At 38.0% G+C, this 22,148-nt stretch overlaps 1 protein-coding gene across 2 annotated transcripts; it reads left to right on the top strand.

Moving 5' to 3' along the window:
• The first annotated feature begins 12 nt into the window (after positions 1–12).
• DCLRE1A (DNA cross-link repair 1A) lies at positions 13–21,898 on the top strand. Of its 2 annotated transcripts, none has more exons than XM_047701469.1 (10): positions 13–183; positions 750–1,867; positions 4,069–5,787; positions 7,912–8,045; positions 9,141–9,259; positions 12,551–12,691; positions 14,380–14,525; positions 15,320–15,474; positions 20,100–20,241; positions 21,273–21,898. In XM_047701469.1, exons 2-10 carry the CDS (start codon positions 1,402–1,404, stop codon positions 21,431–21,433), a joined length of 3,183 nt encoding a protein of 1,060 aa, XP_047557425.1. In that variant the 5' UTR covers positions 13–183; positions 750–1,401; the 3' UTR covers positions 21,434–21,898. The 2 variants fall into 2 exon arrangements, with proteins under 2 accessions (XP_047557425.1, XP_047557426.1); XM_047701470.1 differs by lacking the exon at positions 13–183 and adding an exon at positions 334–409.
• Positions 21,899–22,148: the final 250 nt, after the last annotated feature.

The following is a 22,148-nucleotide window of genomic DNA, read 5'->3' as shown; positions in this document are numbered from 1 at the left end:
AACCATTCCCCCCACACTTCACTTTGGAAATTAGCAGATTTTAGAACAAAAATAAGATAAAATAATATAAATCAGTAGGACCTAAAAGGACACAAACTTTTTCAAAATCCCGCCCTTAGACCAGGATCAGCCGATTCGACACGGCGCTGGCAAGAGGAAGTTGTTCCCGCCAAGACACCAGAGGTAAAGCGGGTAGGGATATCCTCATGGGGTGGGGTTTTGTTTTGTTTTGTTTCTTTTAAGTTGAGAGTGACTGGCAATGGCTTTGGCTTATACACAAATACAGTATCTTGTCACCCTGCAGTGCTGAAAGTGCGAGCACGAACAGATTGTCAGCGGAGCTGGGGGAGGTGGGTGCCGAGAGCAGCGGAAGCAGCTGGAGCTACTCCCGAGGGTGTACGGGTGGCAGGTGGGCTCCGGCGAGGATCCGGGTGGGCTGGGCCTCCGACTTCAGAAGCGGAGGGCTCTTAGAGCTTTTATGGAACCGGCTGTGCTCGCAGCTTACTCATTCCCTTTCCTAGAAGGGGTAAGGCCTTTCTCACCGAAAGTTGGCCTTGCAGCCTCCTGAGCACAAGGAGAAGGCAGAGCAGGTGGGAGGCATCAGGCAGGTGACCCTTGGTTTTGAGGCTCGTGGAGAGAGGGCTGACTACATCTAGGGTAGACCACTTCTGCAGCTGGAGTTAGGAGTGTGGGTGCCCTCAATGCAGGCACAACTTCACATATTTGAATTTTGTTTGTTCATTGTGCAGTGTGTGCTCATTGCTGCTGAAGAAGACACGGGACAGACCCAGGAAGCTGAAGTGGTCAGATATCCAAGAGACAAGAAGGGCATTTACTAACCCTCCTCTCCCGAATCACATACCTCATTGATTATGGTGTGATTATGGTTGTACTAGCAAGCTGAGATAGCCATTTAATGTTTGGAAACCCTGCTACGCAATTGCCCAGAGACTGTGGTTTTATTTGTGAATAATTTGGACATCGTCCAGTTGAAAGGGAACTGACAGGAGCTTTATAACAATTTTACAAAGGTCATTCTAAGGTTAAGCTCTTGGACCAATATTTCTATGAGTGCTTAATTTTCAAAGTATTACTGATTCTTATATTTATGAATCAAGTCCTTGGAAAGGCTAACACACTGGAATGAAATAGTGGTCGCAATGGGAAAATTCTCAGATGCTACTCCTGGGGTAGGTTCTCTTAATTTTATAGTGGTATAAATGGAATAGCTGGTGTTCTCAGGTATAAGGTTTGTAGTTTGCCAATATATTCATTATCAAAGCTTTAGATTCCCATCAAGTTAGGGGGGTTTTGTTATTTTTTTTCCCTCAGAAAAATAGTTCCATTAAAAATTTTTATAACAAGAAATAGATTCTCTATTTACTTAAAAATCATTTTGCCATGTTAGAAGATGATTTTTTGGAAGAAGACATCTGGGAATACAAATCTAAAAGAAAACCAAAACCAGTACATACAAATAATTGCTCTGAGAATATTCCAAAATCTGTTGAAAAAGCAACAGATGGAAAATACCGGTCAAAACGCAACAGAAATAAAAAAAGAACTGCAGAACCTAAAGAGAAGACAAAGGACCCCGAAGTGTGCTTCGGAGAAACAGATAGTCAGAATTCCGTAGCTTCTAGTCAGAATTCTAGCTGTGGAGATGGTATTCACCAGTCCCAAGACAAGGAGACAACTCCAGGAAAGCACAATAGGACTCGCAAAAACAAACAAGTATCTCCAAAGATACGTCCAGTTTATGATGGATACTGCCCAAACTGCCAGATGCCTTTTTCCTCATTGCTAGGTCAGACACCTCGATGGCATGTTTTTGAGTGTTTGGATTCTCCACCAGTTTCTGAAACAGGTAAGATGACAAAAAAGGGAGTAGTCTTTAAATAGTCTAAAAAACCTGCATTCGGCCGATGAATCAGTCCAATGGAACGAGCAAGGCAAACAGTAAAGTGAAAGGGAGATGAGGCACTGAAGTGTAAATGACTTAGAAGGAAACAAGGAAACCCTTCTTCAGGGCGGTTAAGAGATCATCATCGTCAGTGGTTTAATTGTAAAGAATGTTGCAAACTTGAAAGCAATTGAAATGCATTGTATTACTTCGTAGAAGTTCCTAAACATCTCAGTGATTTTTCATAAATGTTAATTGAGCACAGACTCTGCTACCTTCATTCCTTACTTACTTGACTCTCACAATGACTGCAGAAGGTAGGTGGTATTGATGTTTTACAGATGAGCATTCTTGAAAGTTAAACTCCCCATTTGTTACCTTTTGTGAAACAGAAATTTAGAGAATTATGCATATAGTCGAGTCTTCTAAATGTTGAATTTATCATGCTATTTTACAGGAAGGAGATCTGGGAAGGAGTCTTAGATTTTTAAGACTTGAATTAAAAATGTGCCAAATGATAACTGAAGTAACGTTATGCTTTTATTATCTTTTGAGATATACAATGTCATGTTTAACATGTAGGTAGTCCTACTTGGGAGTATTTGGAGAATGCGTTGTTAGGATGATTTGTATATTTCAAGTTATATATACCATATATGGATTTTTAAATCTCAAAGAGTTAGAATTCAGCAAAATAAATATACTACTCAGTATGGCTTTCATGTTATTTATGATTCAGAGGACATCTTATTATTAATCTCTAGTTATTTTAAAGTACTGTATAAAGACACAAAAGAACTTAAAAATTTTTGGTATTAGCTTTTTTGTTTAAAGATTTTATTTATTTATTTGACAGAGAGAGAGAGAGAGAGAGAGATCACAAGTAGGCAGAGAGTCAGGCAGAAAGAGAGGGGGGAGTCAGGCTCTCCACTCAGCAGGAATGCTGAGGCAGATGGGGGGCTCGATCCCAGGACCCTGAGATCACGACTTGAGCCCAAGGCAGCTGCTTAATCCACTGAGCCACCCAGGCGCCCCTGGTATTAGCTTTTTTTTTTTTTTTTTTTTTTTTTTATAAAGTGGAAGTCTCGTCAAATGCTGCTAATTTGCTTTTAAGTGGCTTGAAAATCAGAAATGGAAGTTGGAGTCTCATGGTGAGCTTCTCAGGGTGAAATGTCTTTGATGAAGCCACCTCAAAGAGATTTTTCTTTTGGTTTTTCACTGACTAAACTCCTTTGAATAGAATCTCAGATGGACTCTTGAACTGAATTCTGTGCCACAACAAATACTTTTTGAGGTGGTTTTAAGTTAAGCAGCGAGGTCTTCTAATTTAATGTAACGTCTTTTTTAGGAGGGAGAGTGGGTCATTTTTTGGATAAACCTGGAAATTGGGCACCTGGCTGGCTCAGTCCGAAGAGCATGCAACCCTTGATCTCAGGGTCATGAGTTCAAGCCCCACACTCGGTGTAGAGATTGCTTAAATAAATAAAACTGAAAACAACCTGGAAATTAACATACAAGGGGTTACGCCATGATGGTTTACAGACTGTTTCTCTATTATGTTATGACGGGGAATACTTCCCCGATTATTATTAAAGTTCATCAAATTTAATTTCAAATCTTAGAATCTATTCAGTGTATGAACAGCTATAACTAATTAAGATTGTTATTACTTTTACTATATGCGGTGTAAATATTAAATAACGGACCGTAATTGGGTACTTTTAATTGTCACAAATCCGTATTACTTGATAAGATAAAAACTGGGGTTGAACTTCAGTCAACTAGTGAACTAGTCTTTTTCACTCTTTATTACTGGAACAATAATAAACTAGTGAGCACCTATAAACACCTTGTGTAAATATGGAGGGTAATTGAAGGGGCTCACGTTTATGAGAGTTTCTAAGGGAGGAAAAGGTGTTAGTCTTAACAAAATTTTTTTGGGAAAAAGATCATCTGAAAAGAAATTTAGAAAAGTATTTGATTTAGAGATAATACGTAGCATGTTGCAAAACCATGCTGGATTATTATTATTTTATGCTGGATCTTTTGACTGTATAAAGATAGGCATGGTGCTAAGGCCTCAAAGTAGGACTGAAGACTTCCGACTTAGGTTTTAAAGCTGTCTGTGCTTTGATCCTGCATTACCTTTTTTTAAAAATTTTCAGAGTGTCCTGACGGTCTTCTGTGCACCTCAACAATTCCTTCTCATTTCAAGAGATACACTCACCTCCTGCTGGCTCAGAGCAGGGCAAGCAATAGTTCCTTCAGCAGCCCACCACCTGGGTCAGAGGATTGCTTCAGTGAGACTAATTCAGGCCTTCTCTGTGGCCTTGAGGAAAGATGGTCTCTGCATCAGAAGCCAACGGAAAGCTTAAGAAATGTTGCAGCTCACCCCTCGTTAGTGATACCGTGTCTAAGGAAATCTCAGTCTCCACCTGAAACCAATAAAAAGATTTCTTCTTCTTCGACAGCTATCCAAACGTCCCAACAAATCCCACAATTTCCAGAAAGTGTTAATAAGGACAAACTGGTAGGAGTCAGTTTGGCTCTTGCTGAAGAACGAGACAGCCAAAGCAACTCAGAATGCATATACTCCCCACTGCCAGGAAATGACTTTAGTAGCTGTGAAATCTCTTATTCTCCACTTCAAAGTGATGAGGAAACTTACAGTATGGATGAAAAGCTGGGTGATTCGCAGCAGGAGATACTCTTTACGGGGAGCTCTAAAGATGGCAGCATGGAAGAAGATGGCAGCGTGGAAGAAGATGACAGCAGCTCCACTTTGTTTCGAAAACTCCATGGGTCCTTCCTGAAGGACCAGCAGGAGAGCGGCCCCTACGTGGATGGCTTCTTAACTCAGGATAAATACCACGAAGTATTGTATAAATTCAGCACTCTACCTGATTCATCTCAGCTTTTTTTCCAAAATAGGGATGTTTTTCCGTGCGATGACCCTGTGCACACCGATAATGATTTTGCGCTGTTTCCATCTGCTTTAGCACAAGGGTTTACTTCTAGTTATCAGGCTGCTAATGCAAAACTTGGTAAGCCAGAATGTCACCCATCTCAGTCAAATAAACAGAAACAGGTAGTTGAAGAATCAGCTGTTTGCAATCAGGTTTCTCTTCCGTTGCTTAATAGTGAGATGCCCAAAGCTCTCGAGGGGCAGAGAGAAGGGGATCTTTCTTTCCGTCCAACCCAAAGTAAAATTAGAAAATCATCAAGTAAGAACTTCAAAGCAAAGAACAATGCTAATTCAGCATGTGTCTGCAGAAAGGCATTAGGTGGTCGACCAGACAGTAAAGTTACAGTTCCCAATACAGAGAATTCTTCCAGTTCTCTTAATACTCCCGAGTCTCGGAAAATGTTGCCATCTGGTCCCAACTGTCCTGCAACACCGCCTTCTTCCAAAGTAATGAAACAAATGGATATAGGTGTTTATTTTGGACTACCACCCAAAAGAAAAGAAGAGAAATTGCAGGAGGGAGGTGCAGTGGAAGGGATGAACTTAAATCCAGTTGTAAGTCCTAATGAAAAGAGGTCCCCCCGGCAGCGCAAGAGGAAAGCAGAAAAATCTTTAAGTGATTTAGAATTTGATGCAATGAATTTAAGTGAGAGTCAGGCCTCTGTAGAACTTCCTAGTGAGAGGTCACGGCGTCAAAGAAAGAGACCTAAAAAGTCAGATTCACTACAGGAAGGAGAACATCAGAAGAGGTCACATCACCTTAACAGGGCAGAATCCAGAAGAGTCAATTTAAGGAAAGACAAAGTCTTCGTAAAATCACCTTACAGCAGGCTGCAGAGAGGGAACTCGAAAATCCCAGAGTCACCTAATGCAGGACAATTAAGAACAAGGACATGTCCATTCTATAAGAAAATACCTGGTAAGTTGAAATACCAGTACTTTACGTATCTACAAAGAATCAGCTTTCAAAAATTGTGTGTTTATTGCCTATGTTGTGTGTGTTTGTACAGAACAATTTTTTGTATGTATTTCCTTAGTTTTTCATACATCATTGACGTGTAACATAGATTTTTTTTGCCTATTTAAATGTTTTTGTCCCATTCAACTCAGCAAACTTTTATTAAATAAATTTTGTGTACAAGATACTATACTAGTAGGTAGATTTCACAGATTTGACCCAGAGGAGTAAAGGTCAACTTAATATGGAAAGAGGAGAGGCTCTCTGTAAGTAATTATAATAAAGACCTATATAAATTATAATTAAATTTAATTAAAGTGAAGTAACGTTTCTAAGCACTTAAGAGAAATACAAAGTGCTTAATAGCCTTAAAGAAGGAAAATTAACAGATTGTATAGGTCATAATAAGTGCTGAACATTTTTTTATCATGTTCAGTTAGCCACTGTATAGTTCACAATTAGTTTTTGATGTAGTGTTCAGTGATTCATTAATTAAGTGTAACACCCAGTGTTACACTTATCACTCATCACAGCACGTGCCCTCAATACCCATCATCCTGTTACCTCCTCCCCTCTGAAACGCCCCAATTGTTTCTCAGGGTCCATAGTCTCTCATGGTTCATCTCCCTCTCTGGTTTCTCCCCCTTCAAATTTCCCTCCCTCCCCCTATGGTCCTCCATGCTATTGCTCATGTTCTGCATATGAGTGAAACCATATGATAATAGTCTTTCTTTGCTTGACTTACTTCACTTAACATAATCCCCTCCAGTTCCATCCATATCGATACAAATGGTGGGTGTTCATCCTTTCTGATGGCTGAGTAATATTCCATTGTGTATATGGACCACATCTCCTTTATCCATTCAGCTGCCAAAGGGCACCTTGGCTCCTTCCAGTTTGGATGCCAGATATTTTTAATCCCTATCATAATAACTCAGTTTCTCATCCTTTTTTTATTTTGTAAGTTCGCATGCCTTCATAGATGAGTTAGACAAATATGTCCTAAATGAATTTTATGAAACCAGTAATTCTTATCCTGAAAAGGATATGAAATCTGCCAAAATATACCTGGTTTCAGAAAGATTGTTTAAAGTACTTTGATAGTTGCAATCCATAATTTGCTCAAAAGGTTTGTGTAGGGATTATCATATTTGTACATCACAGCACCAGTTTTGTTTTATAGTACTTATGGTGATGAATTTTCTGTATTTTAAGTGAGCTTGAGACTAGTAGGCCATATGTAGGGATAAGCCTCAGTGAGTTGTGAAGGTGGGTTTATTGACTTACCCATCACAATTCACACGCTTGGTTATTTCTTCCATGAACACTTTTCAGAAGAGCTCAGCCATTTTTTTTTCTTTATTGCTCCTCTAGGTAGCCTGTCTTTGGCATTTATTTTCTTCTTTCCCTTCTTCCTCCCCTACCTCCTGTTCTCCACAATGAAATTCAAATGCTACGGACATGCTGTCCATCTGTTACTGTACTGTGACCCAATGGAGGGCCATGACCACTGTAATATGTATGATTATTTGGGCCTGCGATCATTTCTGTGCCAGTATCAATTGCCACAATAGAATAATACAAGAAGAACATTAGCATTTTCCTTTCGCTGTTTCTCAGAAGTAAAGGATTTTAGGTCAGTAAAAAAAATAATAACTCATTTGTAGCTTAATTTTTTTAGTACAGTTATTCACTTAAAAAAAAAAAAAAGCCTGGGCACCTCCGTTGGTTAAGCATCAGACTCTTGGTCTTAGGTCAGGTCTTAATCTCAGGTCATGAATTCAAGCCTTGTGTTGGGTTCTATGCTGGGCATGGAGCCTACTTAACAAAACAAACAAAACTAAAAAAAAAAAAAAAAAAATTTTTTTTAAAGCCAATCCTGGGATGTTTAGTAGAAACTTAAAAGACTAATTTTCATCTCTAGTTTGCCTTTTTGCTGAATTTATTTTGCATAAGTTTTTAAGTTATGAAGCTTATTTGGAATCAAGATATAAAGGCATTAGGGGGTTCACTGTTTACACTCAGACTGGCCCTCTTTCACTGTGTCGGCTCTTGCTCAAGCAGCCGTATGCTCTTCTGTTGCAGGGACGGGCTGTACCGTGGACGCCTTCCAGTATGGACTGGTTGAAGGGTGCACAGCCTATTTTCTCACACATTTTCATTCTGATCACTATGCTGGATTGTCTAAAAACTTCACATTTCCAATTTATTGTAGTGAGGTAAGTGTTGGCCTGCCTAATTCTAAATTTATGACATGTAGTGAATTTCTAAGCGATTTGGTTAAAAAAGAATAACATTTGAAGATCTATCATTCTACTAGAAGAGATGTGAGAAAACAGATTCCACATTAAGATTCTAAGATGAGTTATTGTCAGTAGTTAAAAAAGACTTTTTAAAAAATTCTTTAGTATATGGAAACAGTAAACAACCTTACAGTGTAACTAAAACACCTAAGTTCCATTCAGTAAACATTTATTGATGCCCAAAAAGACATTCAGGGGGAAATACCCAGGTTCAAGGAGCTCACAGCCTTCAGGGGACACATTCACAGATACACTGCAATGGAATCTGTATTGTGACCAAAAACGGAAGGAAACACCAGCCAAGTAGAAGAAAGTGCTTTATTCTGGCCCAGGCCAAGGTTAGAGAAAGTTTCACAGTAGAAGAGATACCTTGAGTTAATTATTAAAAGGTGACTATTTTAATGCCACTACTAAGGGCTTCTACTAGAATTCAGTTTAATCCTCAAGCATTCTTGAATTATTTTATTGAAATAAAATGAATTTCTTTTTACTAATGAAGCAACCGAGGCTGGGAGAGATTAAGTGATGTGCCCTAAGTCCAGAGCCAATAATGGCAGAGTCAGAATTCGCAGGTCTGTCTGATTCCAGAACCAGGCAGAGGAAATAGGAGCGGACATCCCAAGTAGAGAGCAGAGTTTGCATTCAGGCGTAGACAACCGAGAAATCTACCCATTGCAGGCTCTTCAGATAATTCCGAACGGCTAACCGTGAGATAGGGAAAAACAGAAGATAAACCCCCAGAAATGAGCAGGGGCCGGATCATAAAGGGTTTTGTATGTCATCTGGGGATGAGGGACTTTTCATAGGTGAGGGAGAGTCCGTGAACTGTGTGTAAGCAGAGTTGTGACATAGTCATGGTAGGAAATTCTTCCTGGCATTCTGGAGGGTTTCCATGAATGTAAGTAAGTGGGAGTACAAAGAGACTAAGATACTTGGTTCTAAACTAGATCTGAGGTAAATGACTTATCTAGTGTCCTGCTGTATCAGCAATAAGCACATTCTGTTTTGCAGATAACTGGAAATTTGTTGAAGAGCAAACTTCACATACAAAAACAGTACATCCATCCATTGCCGATGGACACGGAATGTATAGTAAATGGTATAAAAGTTGTTTTGCTTGATGCCAATCAGTAAGTATTAAAGTTACTTTCTGACTAGCCTAGTTTTAAAAACGATTTAAAATAAAATAAAAACATATTAGTTTGGGTATTAAAGAACGTTCTTGTATTGGAACTAATATGGTTGATATTTTAAAAACTTTGAGTAAAACATGTTTCTCCTTCTGAAAAAAATAATGTATGCAATTACAGAATAGAAATTAAATGTACTGAGAGATCCTTTAAATGTTACCTAATTCATTTTTAATGCATTTTAAATTACTATCCTTCACATATGAGACCATCTTATTTTTTAGAAAAAAATTTTAACATGATGCTGCTGTTTTGAAGAGCTAATCTTTTGCCATTTTCTTTATTTTTTTTAATTTTTTTGCTATTTTCTTTAATATCACTTTTATAGGTTAACAGCTTGCACTCCATTTAGATACCAAAGGATTTTTTTTTCCCCCTTTTAAGAAATCCTTCAGGCTTTCAATACTAAAGACTTGGAAGATTTTTTTTCTTAGAAGTAGTTTCCCTTTTTCCCTCATTTTTTCTTTTTAGTGTAAAGCACTGTTGGTATCCTGTTACCAAAATGCAACTGTCAACTGCACTTCTGTCTTGTTTTCATAGGATTTTAGCCATCACAGATGCTTTAAGAATTAAAATTAAGACTAGGTCTCCAAAAATCCAGACCCATGCTCTGTCTTCAGGTTGCTTTTAACTTTTTGTCTGCTAACTTTGCTGTTGTTTCTTTTTTCTTTCTTTTTTTTTTTTTTAAAGAGGGAGTGGGGGGTGCAGCGGGAGAAGGAGAGAGAGAATCCCAAGCAAACTCCCCGCTGAGCGCAGAGCCTGAGGCAGGGATCCACACAGGGCTCAATCTCACCACCCACAGATCATGACCTGAACCTAAACCAAGACTCAGACGCTCAACCAATTGAGCCACCCAGGCTCCCCTGCTGGTGCTTCTTTTTTAATCGATGATTATAACAGCCAAGTTCTGATATTTTTAGTCAACTTTATTAGGTACAATTTACATAAATGAAATAGACCTATTTTAAGTGTTTGCTGAAAATGCACACCCATGTAATACCCACTTATAGAAAAATATAGGAAATTTCCCCCACCCCAGAAGGTTTCCTTGTGCTCCTTCCCAGTCAATCCCCAAGCCCAACTCTAGCTCAGGGGACCATTGATCTATATTCTATCACTATGTCTTAAATTTGTCTTTCCTAGGGATTCAGTGAAATGAAATCCCATAGTATCTACTCTTTAGCCTCCAGCATCTGTCACTCATCATGTTTTTGAGATTCATCCATGCCGATGTGTGTATCAGTAGTTTGTTTCTTTTTATTGCTGAGTAGTATCTACTGTAAGGGCACACTAAGATGTCTTTATTCACCTCTTGATGGACAGCTGATTTTTGTGTATTGACCTCGTATCCTGAGACCTTGCTAAACTTGCACATTAGTCATAGTAGGTTTTTTATAGATTTCTGAAAATTTTCTGCACATACTATCATGTCATCTGTAAATATAGACAGTTTTGTTTTACTTCTTACTTTCTGTTCAGAGTGCTTCCCCCGCCCCAAACTTGTCTATGATCCTGGATCAGACTTCAGTAAAGTGTTGAATGGGAGTGGTGAGAGCAGATACTACCTTGTTCCTGACCCTACAAGGAAAGCTTATAGTCTTTCTCCCTTTAACTTGATGTCAGCAATACAGTTTTCATAGATGCCATTTATCAGGTTAAGGAAGATTCCCTCCATTCCTAGTCTACAGAGAGTTTGTAATCACAAATGGGTGTTGACTTTTGTCAAATGCTTCTTTAGCATCTACTGAGGTGATCACATAATTTTTCTCCTCTATAATGTTAACAGGGTAAACAATAATGAGGGACTTTTTTGAATTTTAAATCAGTCTTGCTTCATTGGGTTAAACTCCACTTAGCCTTTAAAATATATATATATTTTTGGGGCACCTGGTTGGCTCAGTTGGTTAAGTGACTGCCTTCGGCTCAGGTCATGATCCTGGAGTCCTGGGATCAAGTCCCGCATCGGGCTCCCTGCTCTGCAGGGAGTCTGCTTCTCTCGCCGACCTCTCTCCTCTCATGCTCTCTCTCTCTCAAATAAATAAAATCATTTAAAAAATTAAAAATAAATAAATAAAAAAATATATATATTTTTAAAATATATATATTTTGCTTTAAAAATAAATATATTGCTGGATTTGATATGCTAAATATTTTGTTAAAGACTTCTTTGTCTGTTTTCCTAATGGATATTGGTCTGTAGTTTTTTTAATAATACTTTTGTCTGGTGTTGATATTAGGATAATACTGGCCTCACAAACTATTCCTTTCTACTCCATTCTGAAAGTTGTTGTATAGTATTGGGGCTATTTCTTCCCTAGGTGTTTGATAGAATTACCCAGTAAAGTGATTGCGGTCTGAAGTTTTGGGGAGGGAGGTAAGGGGAAATTTTTAGTTACAAAAGTAATTATTTCCTTTCAAAGTGAAGTTTCAGATTGAAAGTTCTATGTGTTTTGGCAGTAATTTCCAAGCCCCAGTGTGTCAGGGGTCCCCAAGACCACGCTGAGGCTCAGTGGTTCTCTAGAAGGACCCACCGGACTCAGAAGGGCTGTTGTACTTACCGTTATAGCGACAGGATACAGATTAAAATCAGCAAAGGAAAAAGGCAAATGGGGGCAAAGTGCAGGAGAAAGCAGGCACGAGTTTCCAGATATCCTGTGTCCGACGGAGTAGCACAGATGCACTGGTTCTCCCAGCAGCGGCATTCACCACACGTGCCATGCGTGGCCAAGCAGGGAGGCTCATCTGAGCCTTGAGTCCAGCCAGGGCTTTCACTGAAGGTCGGTCATGTACACATGCAACGCCTGTGTGACTTGCCTCAGCTCCTCAGACTCCTGTCCCCAGACAGACAGTTGATGCCAATGATGTTATCTATGGTGACTGTCCAGTTAAACTAGGGACGCACAGGCCCCTGCCTCAGGCATACAAAGCGCTCTTATCAGGCAGAATATTCCAAGAGTTCAACTCCTCTCTCAAGAGCCAGCCAAGGACTCGTCCTAAAGGCAGGCTTAGGTGGGGAAGTGTGGAGTTGGAACAAACAAGCCGAATTAGTCCTTTCCCACACACCACTTTTTTTTCCCTTACTATTGCGACGTAGACTTCGTAAAATGCAGCATTTCCTGTGTAGTACCGTGTTGTACCGTCATGTGTATTACCTTGCTGAGCGTGAGAAGCCCTCTTCCTTCAGCTGCCTCATGTGTGTTAAGACTATTCCTTTGAAATGTTTGTGTTCAGCTGTCCAGGTGCTGTCATGATCCTGTTTCATCTTCCTAATGGTAATGTCTTCTTACACACGGGTGACTTCCGAGCAGATCCCACCATGGAACGTTCTCGTCTTGCAGGCCAGAAAATCCACACGCTTTACTTAGATACAACGTAAGAGAAGCTTTCTTTGTGTTTTTCCACTGACAATATTTGCCCTGCTTTTTATGAACAATGTGTATGGTTGCTTAGGTAATCAAAACAATGGCTTATTGTAAAAAAAAAAAAAAAAAGACGACTTATTTTCAATTACCATTTTAAGATCATTTATCAGAGAACTGCTTTTGAAAACGTAGTGGCTTAAGAACAAATTTGGGATGACATGTCTTAACTAACTACAACTCAATTTTTTCTTTTCTGTGATTTCCTCTGGTTTATTGAGAATCCTGTTACTGAAACAAGGAAGAAAAATTGGGGGGCAAACTTTAGGAAAACCCCTTTTTAGGTTATCTTTTCAAAGTTCCTATGTAACTATTAAGTATAATTGTGAAGAAGAAACAGAGGCCAAAATGTGATTCTGTTTCTGAATATTCAAAATTACTTTGTTCCTTCTCCAAAAGGTAATTTAAAAGTGACAACTTTGAATTTCTAAATGTTATAAACATAATGGTACCAGCCATTTTTTATTACATATTAAAATATCTCATCAATTTGTTAGAAATGAATTATGTCAACTATTTCAACCTGTTTTGAGAAGTGAATTTGGATGGTATACTTTAGTAAAAAAGATGGTCTTCCCACATCCAGTTTTCTAACACTGTAGCTAATTTTTCCATTCTTTTATATGTACTCTAAATAAATTAAGAAAATAATAAGTAACTCCCCCCCCTTTTTTTTTGCCTCGTGTTCTCTACATAGAATTCTGAATTTCTTTGTGGGTTTTTCACAGAGAGAAGACAAATGTTTTCTCTTCTTATGGCTGACTCACAAAAACAATATATTTTTTTTGATGTTTGTACTTTATGACTTTTTTTTTTTTTAAAGATTTTATTTATTTATTTGACAGAGATCACAAGTAGAGAGAGAGGCAGGCGGAGAGAGAGGAGGGAGCAGGCTCCCTGCTGAGCAGAGAGCCCGATGCGGGACTCGATCCCAGGACCCTGAGATCATGACCTGAGTCGAAGGCAGCGGCTTAACCCACTGAGCCACCCAGGCGCCCCATGACTTCTTTTTTTAGTGAAAAAATGCTTAATTTTCATCCCAAATAGAGATAGCTATCTCGTAGTCTTAGGGTTAATTTTTCATTGGGTGTTACTGTATTGAGGTAGACTGGATCTGTTGTATTGTTGTAATACTGCATATATTTCTCTATCTCCTCAGAAGAGCGGATAACCATGAGAATATTAACTATTTGATTTAAAGCTGTTTCATTAAATTCACGTTTCATTTTATTATTTTAAGAATTTTTTAAACTAAATCAGAATTCTTTAGTTCAAAGGTAAACCCTGTCACTTGTATTTTCTTCAGTAGTGATTAGAGTTAAAATAAAGAGATGCTGAAGTATACAATTCACAGCTAAACTAGTCAGCTAGAAATGTCCTTGAAGAAAAAGAGGTGATTTCCTTATATGAGGGCAATAAAAAAAACACACTGTAAAAGCCGTATTGGAAATGTAGAATTCCATCATAAATTATCCATAGCTTGTAACAAATATTTTAACCACAGGCAGTGGAATGACTGTGGCGGGGTTAATGTACCGTTACAAGTAAGTTTGCTAGAGCTTGGTTTCTAAAATAGCATCTGCCTTAATGCTGTGGCTTTTCTGTTGCTCATTTAATAAGTACCGTATTTCCATCTTACAGATACTGCAGCCCAGAATACTCCTTTCCATCTCAGCAAGAGGTTATCCAATTTGCCATCAACACTGCCTTTGAGGCAGTAACTCTAAACCCACGTGTTCTCATCGTCTGTGGCACTTACTCTATTGGAAAAGAGAAAGTCTTCCTAGGTGGGTGGTGGTTGTCTCTAATTTACATTAATATATTATAAAGATCAGATTCTCTTTTGCATAAAAGCCCTTTCAGTCTGGGTGCTTGCACTCGATCCTTATTTCCTGAAATGGTGCAGTATTACCTTTGAAGAAAAATTTGGTAGAGTTGGATTCATTTAAACTTTGAAAGGCTTCCCTTTACGGAAACCCTCGATAAGTGTGTTTATGGTAGCCTTTACATCTGCAGAATGTTTATAGAGCAAATGTCCGCACTACACTAGTATTTCAGAAAACTTTGAAAAATGACAAGTGCAGAGTCACATTGCTGCCTCCTTTGAGGATAACCATCAATTAATTATTTTAGAAAACAGTTTTAGTTTTTGTACATAAATGATTTTGGATATGTAATTGTAGTTTGTCTAGATGGCATAATACTATTTCACAAAATACTTTCTGTGTCTCCCTAATTATGGTCACGTCATGTCAAACACTAAGATAGGAAATAATAAAGCCTGGGTTTTAACTCCTTCAACTTTGCTGCTTTTCCTCTACCCCTCTCTGTATATCTTTTGCAGTTTTTAAATACTAGGTCTTTAAAAAGAAATTCTTCGCATTTCTCATAATTTACTTCCTACAGTTAACCAACAAAAGTATTTAGCCTTTTAGAAATATAGCAAAAGCATGAATGTTTTGAATTTTTGTTGTTGGTGGTGGTGGTAAATTCTTATTTTAAATTTTGATAAAGTTGTAACTTAATTATTTTTTTCATAAGCTGCAGTTTTACCATTTTTAACCTTTTCCTTTGCCTGTAGCCATTGCTGATGTTTTAGGTTCAAAAGTGGGCATGTCCCAAGAAAAATATAAAACCTTGCAGTGCCTCAACATACCAGAACTTAATTCCTTCATCACTACAGACATGTGTAGTTCACTGGTTCACCTTCTCCCAATGATGCAGATTAACTTTAAGGTAAGCATCCACGAGACACGCATTTTTAGGATGGACTAGAAAAGGTAATACAATGATTATAATCTGGAATCCCATCATAGCTGCATTTAATGCAGAGGAATTCAATTACAGTGGAGTCATAGTAAACCTTGTGCTAGATGATCTTTTAAGTGGAAATAAAAATGTTTTTATTTGTTGTGTGTGTGTGCAGCTGTGTGGAATAATTCATGGGCCTATAGGAACTAGAGAATTATTATAAAAGAAACAAAAATATAAAAGTATGCAACTATCTGCTCATCCAAATCTTCTGTGTTTAGGATTGTGTTCCATTTCTTTCCATTGAGTGTGGAAATGAACAGAGAACTTTTCTTTAGGTCTTTTCTGTGTTAATATTAATCCCTGATAACACTGATATATGTTAGAATATGACTCGTTGTGAGGATTAAGTGAAACAGTGGAAGTGTATCCTAAGAGCAAGTTCTGGTATCAGCTCTGAGGTGTGGATTAAGATACAGAGAGGTTGGGACACCCTGGCTGGCTCAGTCAGTAGAGCATGTGACTCTTGATCTCAGGGTCGTGGGTTCAAGCTCCATGCTGGGCACAGAGCCTACTTAAAAACAAATAAATAAGAAAAAGATACCTGTTAGGACCTCACTGTGATTTGGAGGACTTCTCTGTCAGATTTATTCATATACTAAGATTCTTTCCATTTACTAACATTTTGATACCTAGCGATGGAAAACATCAGACCTGTGTATTAGAAACAAATCAGAACATAATGTACACCAAAGAATGTATTTTCACTTTTGCTATAATTTCATGAACTAACTTTTATAGAACTTTTTGAAGTAGCTTAGGATGTCCATTACTGTATCTGCCTTATAAATAATAACACTTAAAATTTATTAATAAAATGAATATTTTATCTCTATCCCTGGAATTACAAGGAAATTGTAACTGATGGAAATCCTTTCTTCATGAGATTAAGGTGAAATTTTTATGGCCTATCATGAGTATATACTTCATAAAAATTTCAGGGATAAACAAGGCAGTGTTTTGCCTCTTTAAAGCCATGTTTGGAAACATATTTTAAATTTGGGAGGCTGCTAATTTGTATGGCAGTTAATGAAGTGTTAATTATAAAATGAACATTGATACCTTGAGGAGATAGCATTATTTTTAATGATTTTATCTTACAGTTTTATTTTCTACTAACTTAGTTTGTTCCATTTGGACAAATGATCCATTTAGGAAGATAAGGGGTGGAAGAGTCGGAGTTTTATAGAAACGAAGGGACTAGAACTTTTCATGAAAGAGTTTTTAAAGGTTCCCAGTGCTGCTGGGAGGTCATAGAAGGAAAGAATGGCAATTTGGCGATTAGAACATCTTTGGTGACCTGCACAAAAAATGTTTTAGTGAAGTGATATTGGGAGGGACCAGATGGCAGAAGGCTAAGGAGTGAATGAGAAGGTGTAAATAGCCTAAAAACATGAAAAAAGAAAACCAACATTACTGGAGCTCCTGGGTGGCTCAGTCAGTTAAGTGTCTGCTCTCAGCTCAGGTCATGATCACAGGGTCCTGGGATTGAGTCTCACATCAGGCTCCACTCAGCTAGGAGTCTGCTTCTCCCTCTCCATCTGCCCTTCCCTTCTTACCCTCTTGTGCTCTTTCTCAAATAAAGAAATAAAACCTTAAAAAAAAAAAGCAAGAAAGCTGATGGTCACATGAGACTGTATTTTTGTTAGTACTTAAAGGCAATGTTTTGCCACCAAAAATAGTTTTGTTGCATCAGAGCCAATGCCATTTTGTGAAAATGTCAGTGGATACGATTTTCAGTGTTCATAAGGCAGGCTTGAAAGCCCTAGAAACCCCATAAAACCATTCATGCTATCCAGTTTGACATCCCAGATCCACTTATGTGATACGGATTGACTACCACCTCTGATTTAAACCCAGCCAACCGAATGTGGTAAAACATTATAGTAATAAACAATAATGTAATAGATGATCATTTACCTGTGAGAAACAATTCTAAGGGCATATACCAAAACCATTTTTGTCACAAATAGGTTACCAATAAACAGACAAGTCATGGATCAGAGACTTTATGTTGACTAGATCATTCTTTTTTTTTCTTTTTTTAAGATTTTATTTATTTGAAAGAAAGGGAGCATGGCGGGAGTGGGGGGTGCAGAAGGATAAGGACAATCAGACTCCCCGCTGAGCAGGGTTGCTGCACCACTGATCCCAGGACCCTGGCATCATGACCTGAGCCGAAGGCAGACACTTAATCAACTGAGCCACCCAGGTACCCCTTGACTAGTTCATTTTTAATAATATTATTAATAAAATGGCAGTAGTTCCCAGATTGTGGTTTATGATTTAGTCAGTGGCTGCTGGCAGTCTTTTCTGTGTGTTTGGGTTGGATGAGAATCTCTTTCTGTTTGTGGCATAGGTTAATGATATTTTTATGGTAACTCTAATTTGTTTTATGAAAAGCATAAATTCTCACTTAATTCTACTGAATGATTTTGTGGAGCAAATAGAAATGGATGTGTTTGATGATGTATTGAAAAGTGGACTCTCACTTTATATTAAATGTGTAATTGCTCTAAACCTCGGTTTTGTATTATTTCCTTTTCCTTTTAGTTAGATCCTAGACTAAGCGAGACAAAACTCCGAAAATTTGTAGAGCCAGATTATAATGAAAGCTTAGTTTTTGATCCATAACTTAAACTTTTTTGTAGGGAGGCAGTAGTTGGTAAGAAATACGACTGTTTAAATGGTAGGTATTGGGCTCCTGGGGGGCTCACTTGGTTAAGCAGCTGTCTTTGTCTCAGTTCATGATCTCAGGGTCCTGGGATCGAGCCCCATGTCAGGATGTCTGCTCAGTGGGGAACCTGCTTCGCCCTCTCACTCTCACTCTGCCTGCCACTCCCCCGCTTGTGCTCTCTCTGTCACTCTCTCGCTCTCTCTGTCAAATAAATAAAATCTTTAAAAATAAATGGTAGGTATTTAAATTAACAAGAGATCATTGATTGATACAGAGGAGAAATCAGAAGATTATTTAATTCACCAGTGAAATATAAATATCTGATAAACACAATCAGATGTTTAGCCTCTAACTAGTAATCAAACATAAAACTAACAAAACAAGGATATGTTTGTCTCCTACCAAATTGGCATACTTTTTAAAAAAAGTAATATTCCTATGCTGTGACTTAGAGAAATTAGCACTCTCGTCCACTTGGGTAGAATTAGAAGTTAGGGGTAAATCCTTTAACTCAACAATCCCATTTCTAGGAATTCCTACACAAAATGAGTCCTTTGTGAAAAGGTCAGACTGCAAGGCTTCTAGTTGCTAATGGTATAATAGATGATGAGAATTAGAAAAAGTTAAGAAAGGAAACAGTTTCCATTAAAAAAAAAAAAAGACCCAGGAAGTGGTTTTTTTTTAACCATCTCCCTTCTAGGCTCTAAGCTTCCAGAAGGTTGAAGGGCTATGTCTCTTATCCACCACTCTGACACCCACAACATGGCCTGATCCTGGAACAGACATGTATTAGATGAGGAGTGAGTTGATGGATGCATGGGTTTGTCTTTTGTTTTCTTCAGAACTTTCTACCAGCATCTCCTACAACACTTTAATAATTCAGAATATGGGTGATGAAGGAAGAAAAAGCAGAATATGGATGATGAAGGCAGAAAAAGCAAACCTGGGGAAATCCAAAGTGATACCATGGGCAGTTTAGATTTTTTTATTATTTTAAATAATGCTAAAACTTTATTATTAATTTACACTAAGCCCTCAACACTGTGGGTTTTGCCTGAAGACCAAAAGTATTAGACTTTTGTATCTCTTCTGCCATCACTGTTTTTATTTGGATTTTTCTTATCTTTCAAAGATTGAACCTTGGTCGTTGATTTTCAGATTTCATCAAATGTCATCACTTTCGATAACTTTAGTTTGGAAAGTGGTACTCAAGGTTTTTTAGGGAAGCATAGTACTCCGAATTATAGCAGCAGGAAAAGTTTTACAAGTATTCTAGTTCATGTTTAAAGAGTGAAATGGAGTAAGACCCTGAGAAGAGTGCTAGTGCACTCTTGGAAATGTACGTGCATGTTGAATATAATGCCGTTCATAGAATTATTCCCATCCTTCTATCCACCTGTCAGTCCTCCTTTGTACATATGCATATGGATATGTTTGGGCTGTTGTTTACCAGTGTTAATATTGGTACCTCTAACACCCTAACAGTATATTCAATATCCTAATAGTAGTAGGATTTGGAGAGTTCCTTCTTTCTATTTTCTTTTCTGTCTCTTTCTATCATTCTTTCTTTCTTTCTTTCCTTTTTTGGTAGCTATCTGAATTGTAATCTTTCAATTCATAATTCTTATGTTGCCTCACTTTACTTTTTTTCAGGCTGCGCTTAAGCTTGTTTAACTTTAGATAAAGTTAAAGATAAAGAATCATTAAAGTTTAATGATTCTGTTTTTTTCTGGAAGTACGGATCTAGGTTATTACAAATTAATGTTTACCAAGTGCACACTCTCTGAGACTATACCAATGTGATCATTCTGTTTTATTCCCCATAAGCCACCTTCACTGACTGTTAAATAAATATTCTGTTTTTATTTAACAGGCTTTACAGAGTCATTTGAAGAAGTGTGGTGGAATATATGATCAGATTTTGGCTTTTCGACCTACGGGATGGACGCATTCTAACAAGTTAACGAGGATAGCAGACATTATCCCCCAGACCAAAGGAAACATCTCAATATATGGTATAATTATTAAATTTTTTCACTTTTAATGTTTGTTATGACATTTTTAAAAAGGAACTGTAAAAATTAGATCTAAGAAAAATGGACACCAGTGGATCTTTAAAAATCGAGTTTCAAATTGTTCTACACTCTCTAAAGCTGTCCCTTTAGTACATCATACACTGATAGACAGGAACATGGCAGGAGGAAAAAGTCATGGGCTAATAAGACATGGTTCGTTTGCATGCTTGATGCTGTGTCGAGGAACGCGTAGAAGAGGGACAGATGGTGCCACTGGGCCTGGAAGCTCAGGAGCCACCCACTGTCCAACTGTCAGCAGGAAGACTGGATTAGATGCCATGACGGCAATAGGTACAGGCTTGACTCCTTTTTCTCATTTCCCGGTGGAGGTTTACCTTTGTCCTCAGAAATCGCTTATTGTAATCGTGGCTGATGGAAACGTTTTTGATATGTCCCTAGACTAGTGACTTAATTTCATCCCCTAAAGATCCCAGTTAAAGCAGGACCCCTCTTCCCTTTCTCTGTGCCACTTGATCTTTAGGAAAGATGAAGGGATTTTTTTAAGATTTTATTTATTTATTTATTTTGCTTATTTTTTTTCTGTGTACAAAGCTCAGGGACTAGAATCTGCTTACTTGCTCTGGAAACCAAGAGTCTCTTGCTTGTCACTCTTCACATCTTTCTCCTATTTTTTCCAGGATATTCCTGAAATCCATAGCTGAGTGAAGTGCTTCAGAGAAGTCTAATTTAAAAAGAAAGCCTGATTAAAAATAAGAGTCTATAGAAATACATACGAAGTATCTACACAGAAAAGTAATAGGATTATTTAATGTTCAAAGTTTCTGTATCATTTTAATGTTTTAATCTTTATTTTCCATAAAAGTCATTAACAAACTTTTTTATCGGAAATAAAGTACCAAGGAGTTTTTGACAATACTCTGGATTGCTTTCCTTTTTTATTTTACTTTGGGCTTGTGTATTTTTTTTTTTAATAATTGGATTTTTTGTCTGCAATATCTTTTGTGTTACAGGAATCCCCTACAGTGAACACAGCAGCTACCTAGAAATGAAACGCTTTGTTCAGTGGCTGAAGCCCCAGAAAATCATACCAACCGTGAATGTTGGCACCTTGAAATCTAGGAGGACAATGGAGAAATATTTTAAAGAGTGGAAATTGGAAGCTGGATATTGATGTTACCCGAAAGGACTCAGATCTAGTTAAGTAACTTAGGTAGAGCTCGTTACTAGTTAAACATTTGGTGATCTGAAATATGCTGTGTGTGGAAAACCTCGTGAAGGCTGCTCGGATAGCTTGTTTTCTCATTTATGTGTAGTATATGTGCCGCCGAAGCGAGCACGCTCATTTATGTTTAAATAGCGTGTTGCTGGTGCCAGGCATCTCTCAGCATCATCAGTGATGATGGAGACTGCTCTCCCAAGCCCTGGATTCTTGCTCCTTCATTGGGAGCAGGTATCCTCTGCATCTAGCCTCAGGAGAGGCAGCAAAGGTAGCCTTAGGGACCAAAGGTCTCATGATCATAGATAAAGGACACTGAAAGCTTTATATATAAGTAATTATGTATCTTTAAAATTATTTAATATGGAGCATATTTTTATGAAATAACTTTTATAATGTACTTAAATAAAAAAATCTTAAATTTGCCATAGTGTCTTTTGGTTTTTAGGATTTATAGCTGTGATGTTCATGCAATTTTATTTTACTTTTTTTTAAGATTTTATTTATTTATTTGATGGACAGAGATCACAAGTAGGCAGAGAGGCAGGCAGAGAGAGAGGAAGGGAAGCAGGCTCCCTGCTGAGCAGAGAGCCTGATGCGGGGCTCCATCCCAAGTCCCTGGGATCATGACCTGAGCCGAAGGTGGAGGCTTTAACCCACTGAGCCACCC

Source organism: Lutra lutra, chromosome 14 (genome assembly GCF_902655055.1).
Source record: "Lutra lutra chromosome 14, mLutLut1.2, whole genome shotgun sequence".
Classification (NCBI taxonomy): domain Eukaryota; kingdom Metazoa; phylum Chordata; class Mammalia; order Carnivora; family Mustelidae; genus Lutra; species Lutra lutra.
Note: the sequence above shows the minus strand (reverse complement) of the source record. Positions and strands in the feature narration are given on the sequence as shown.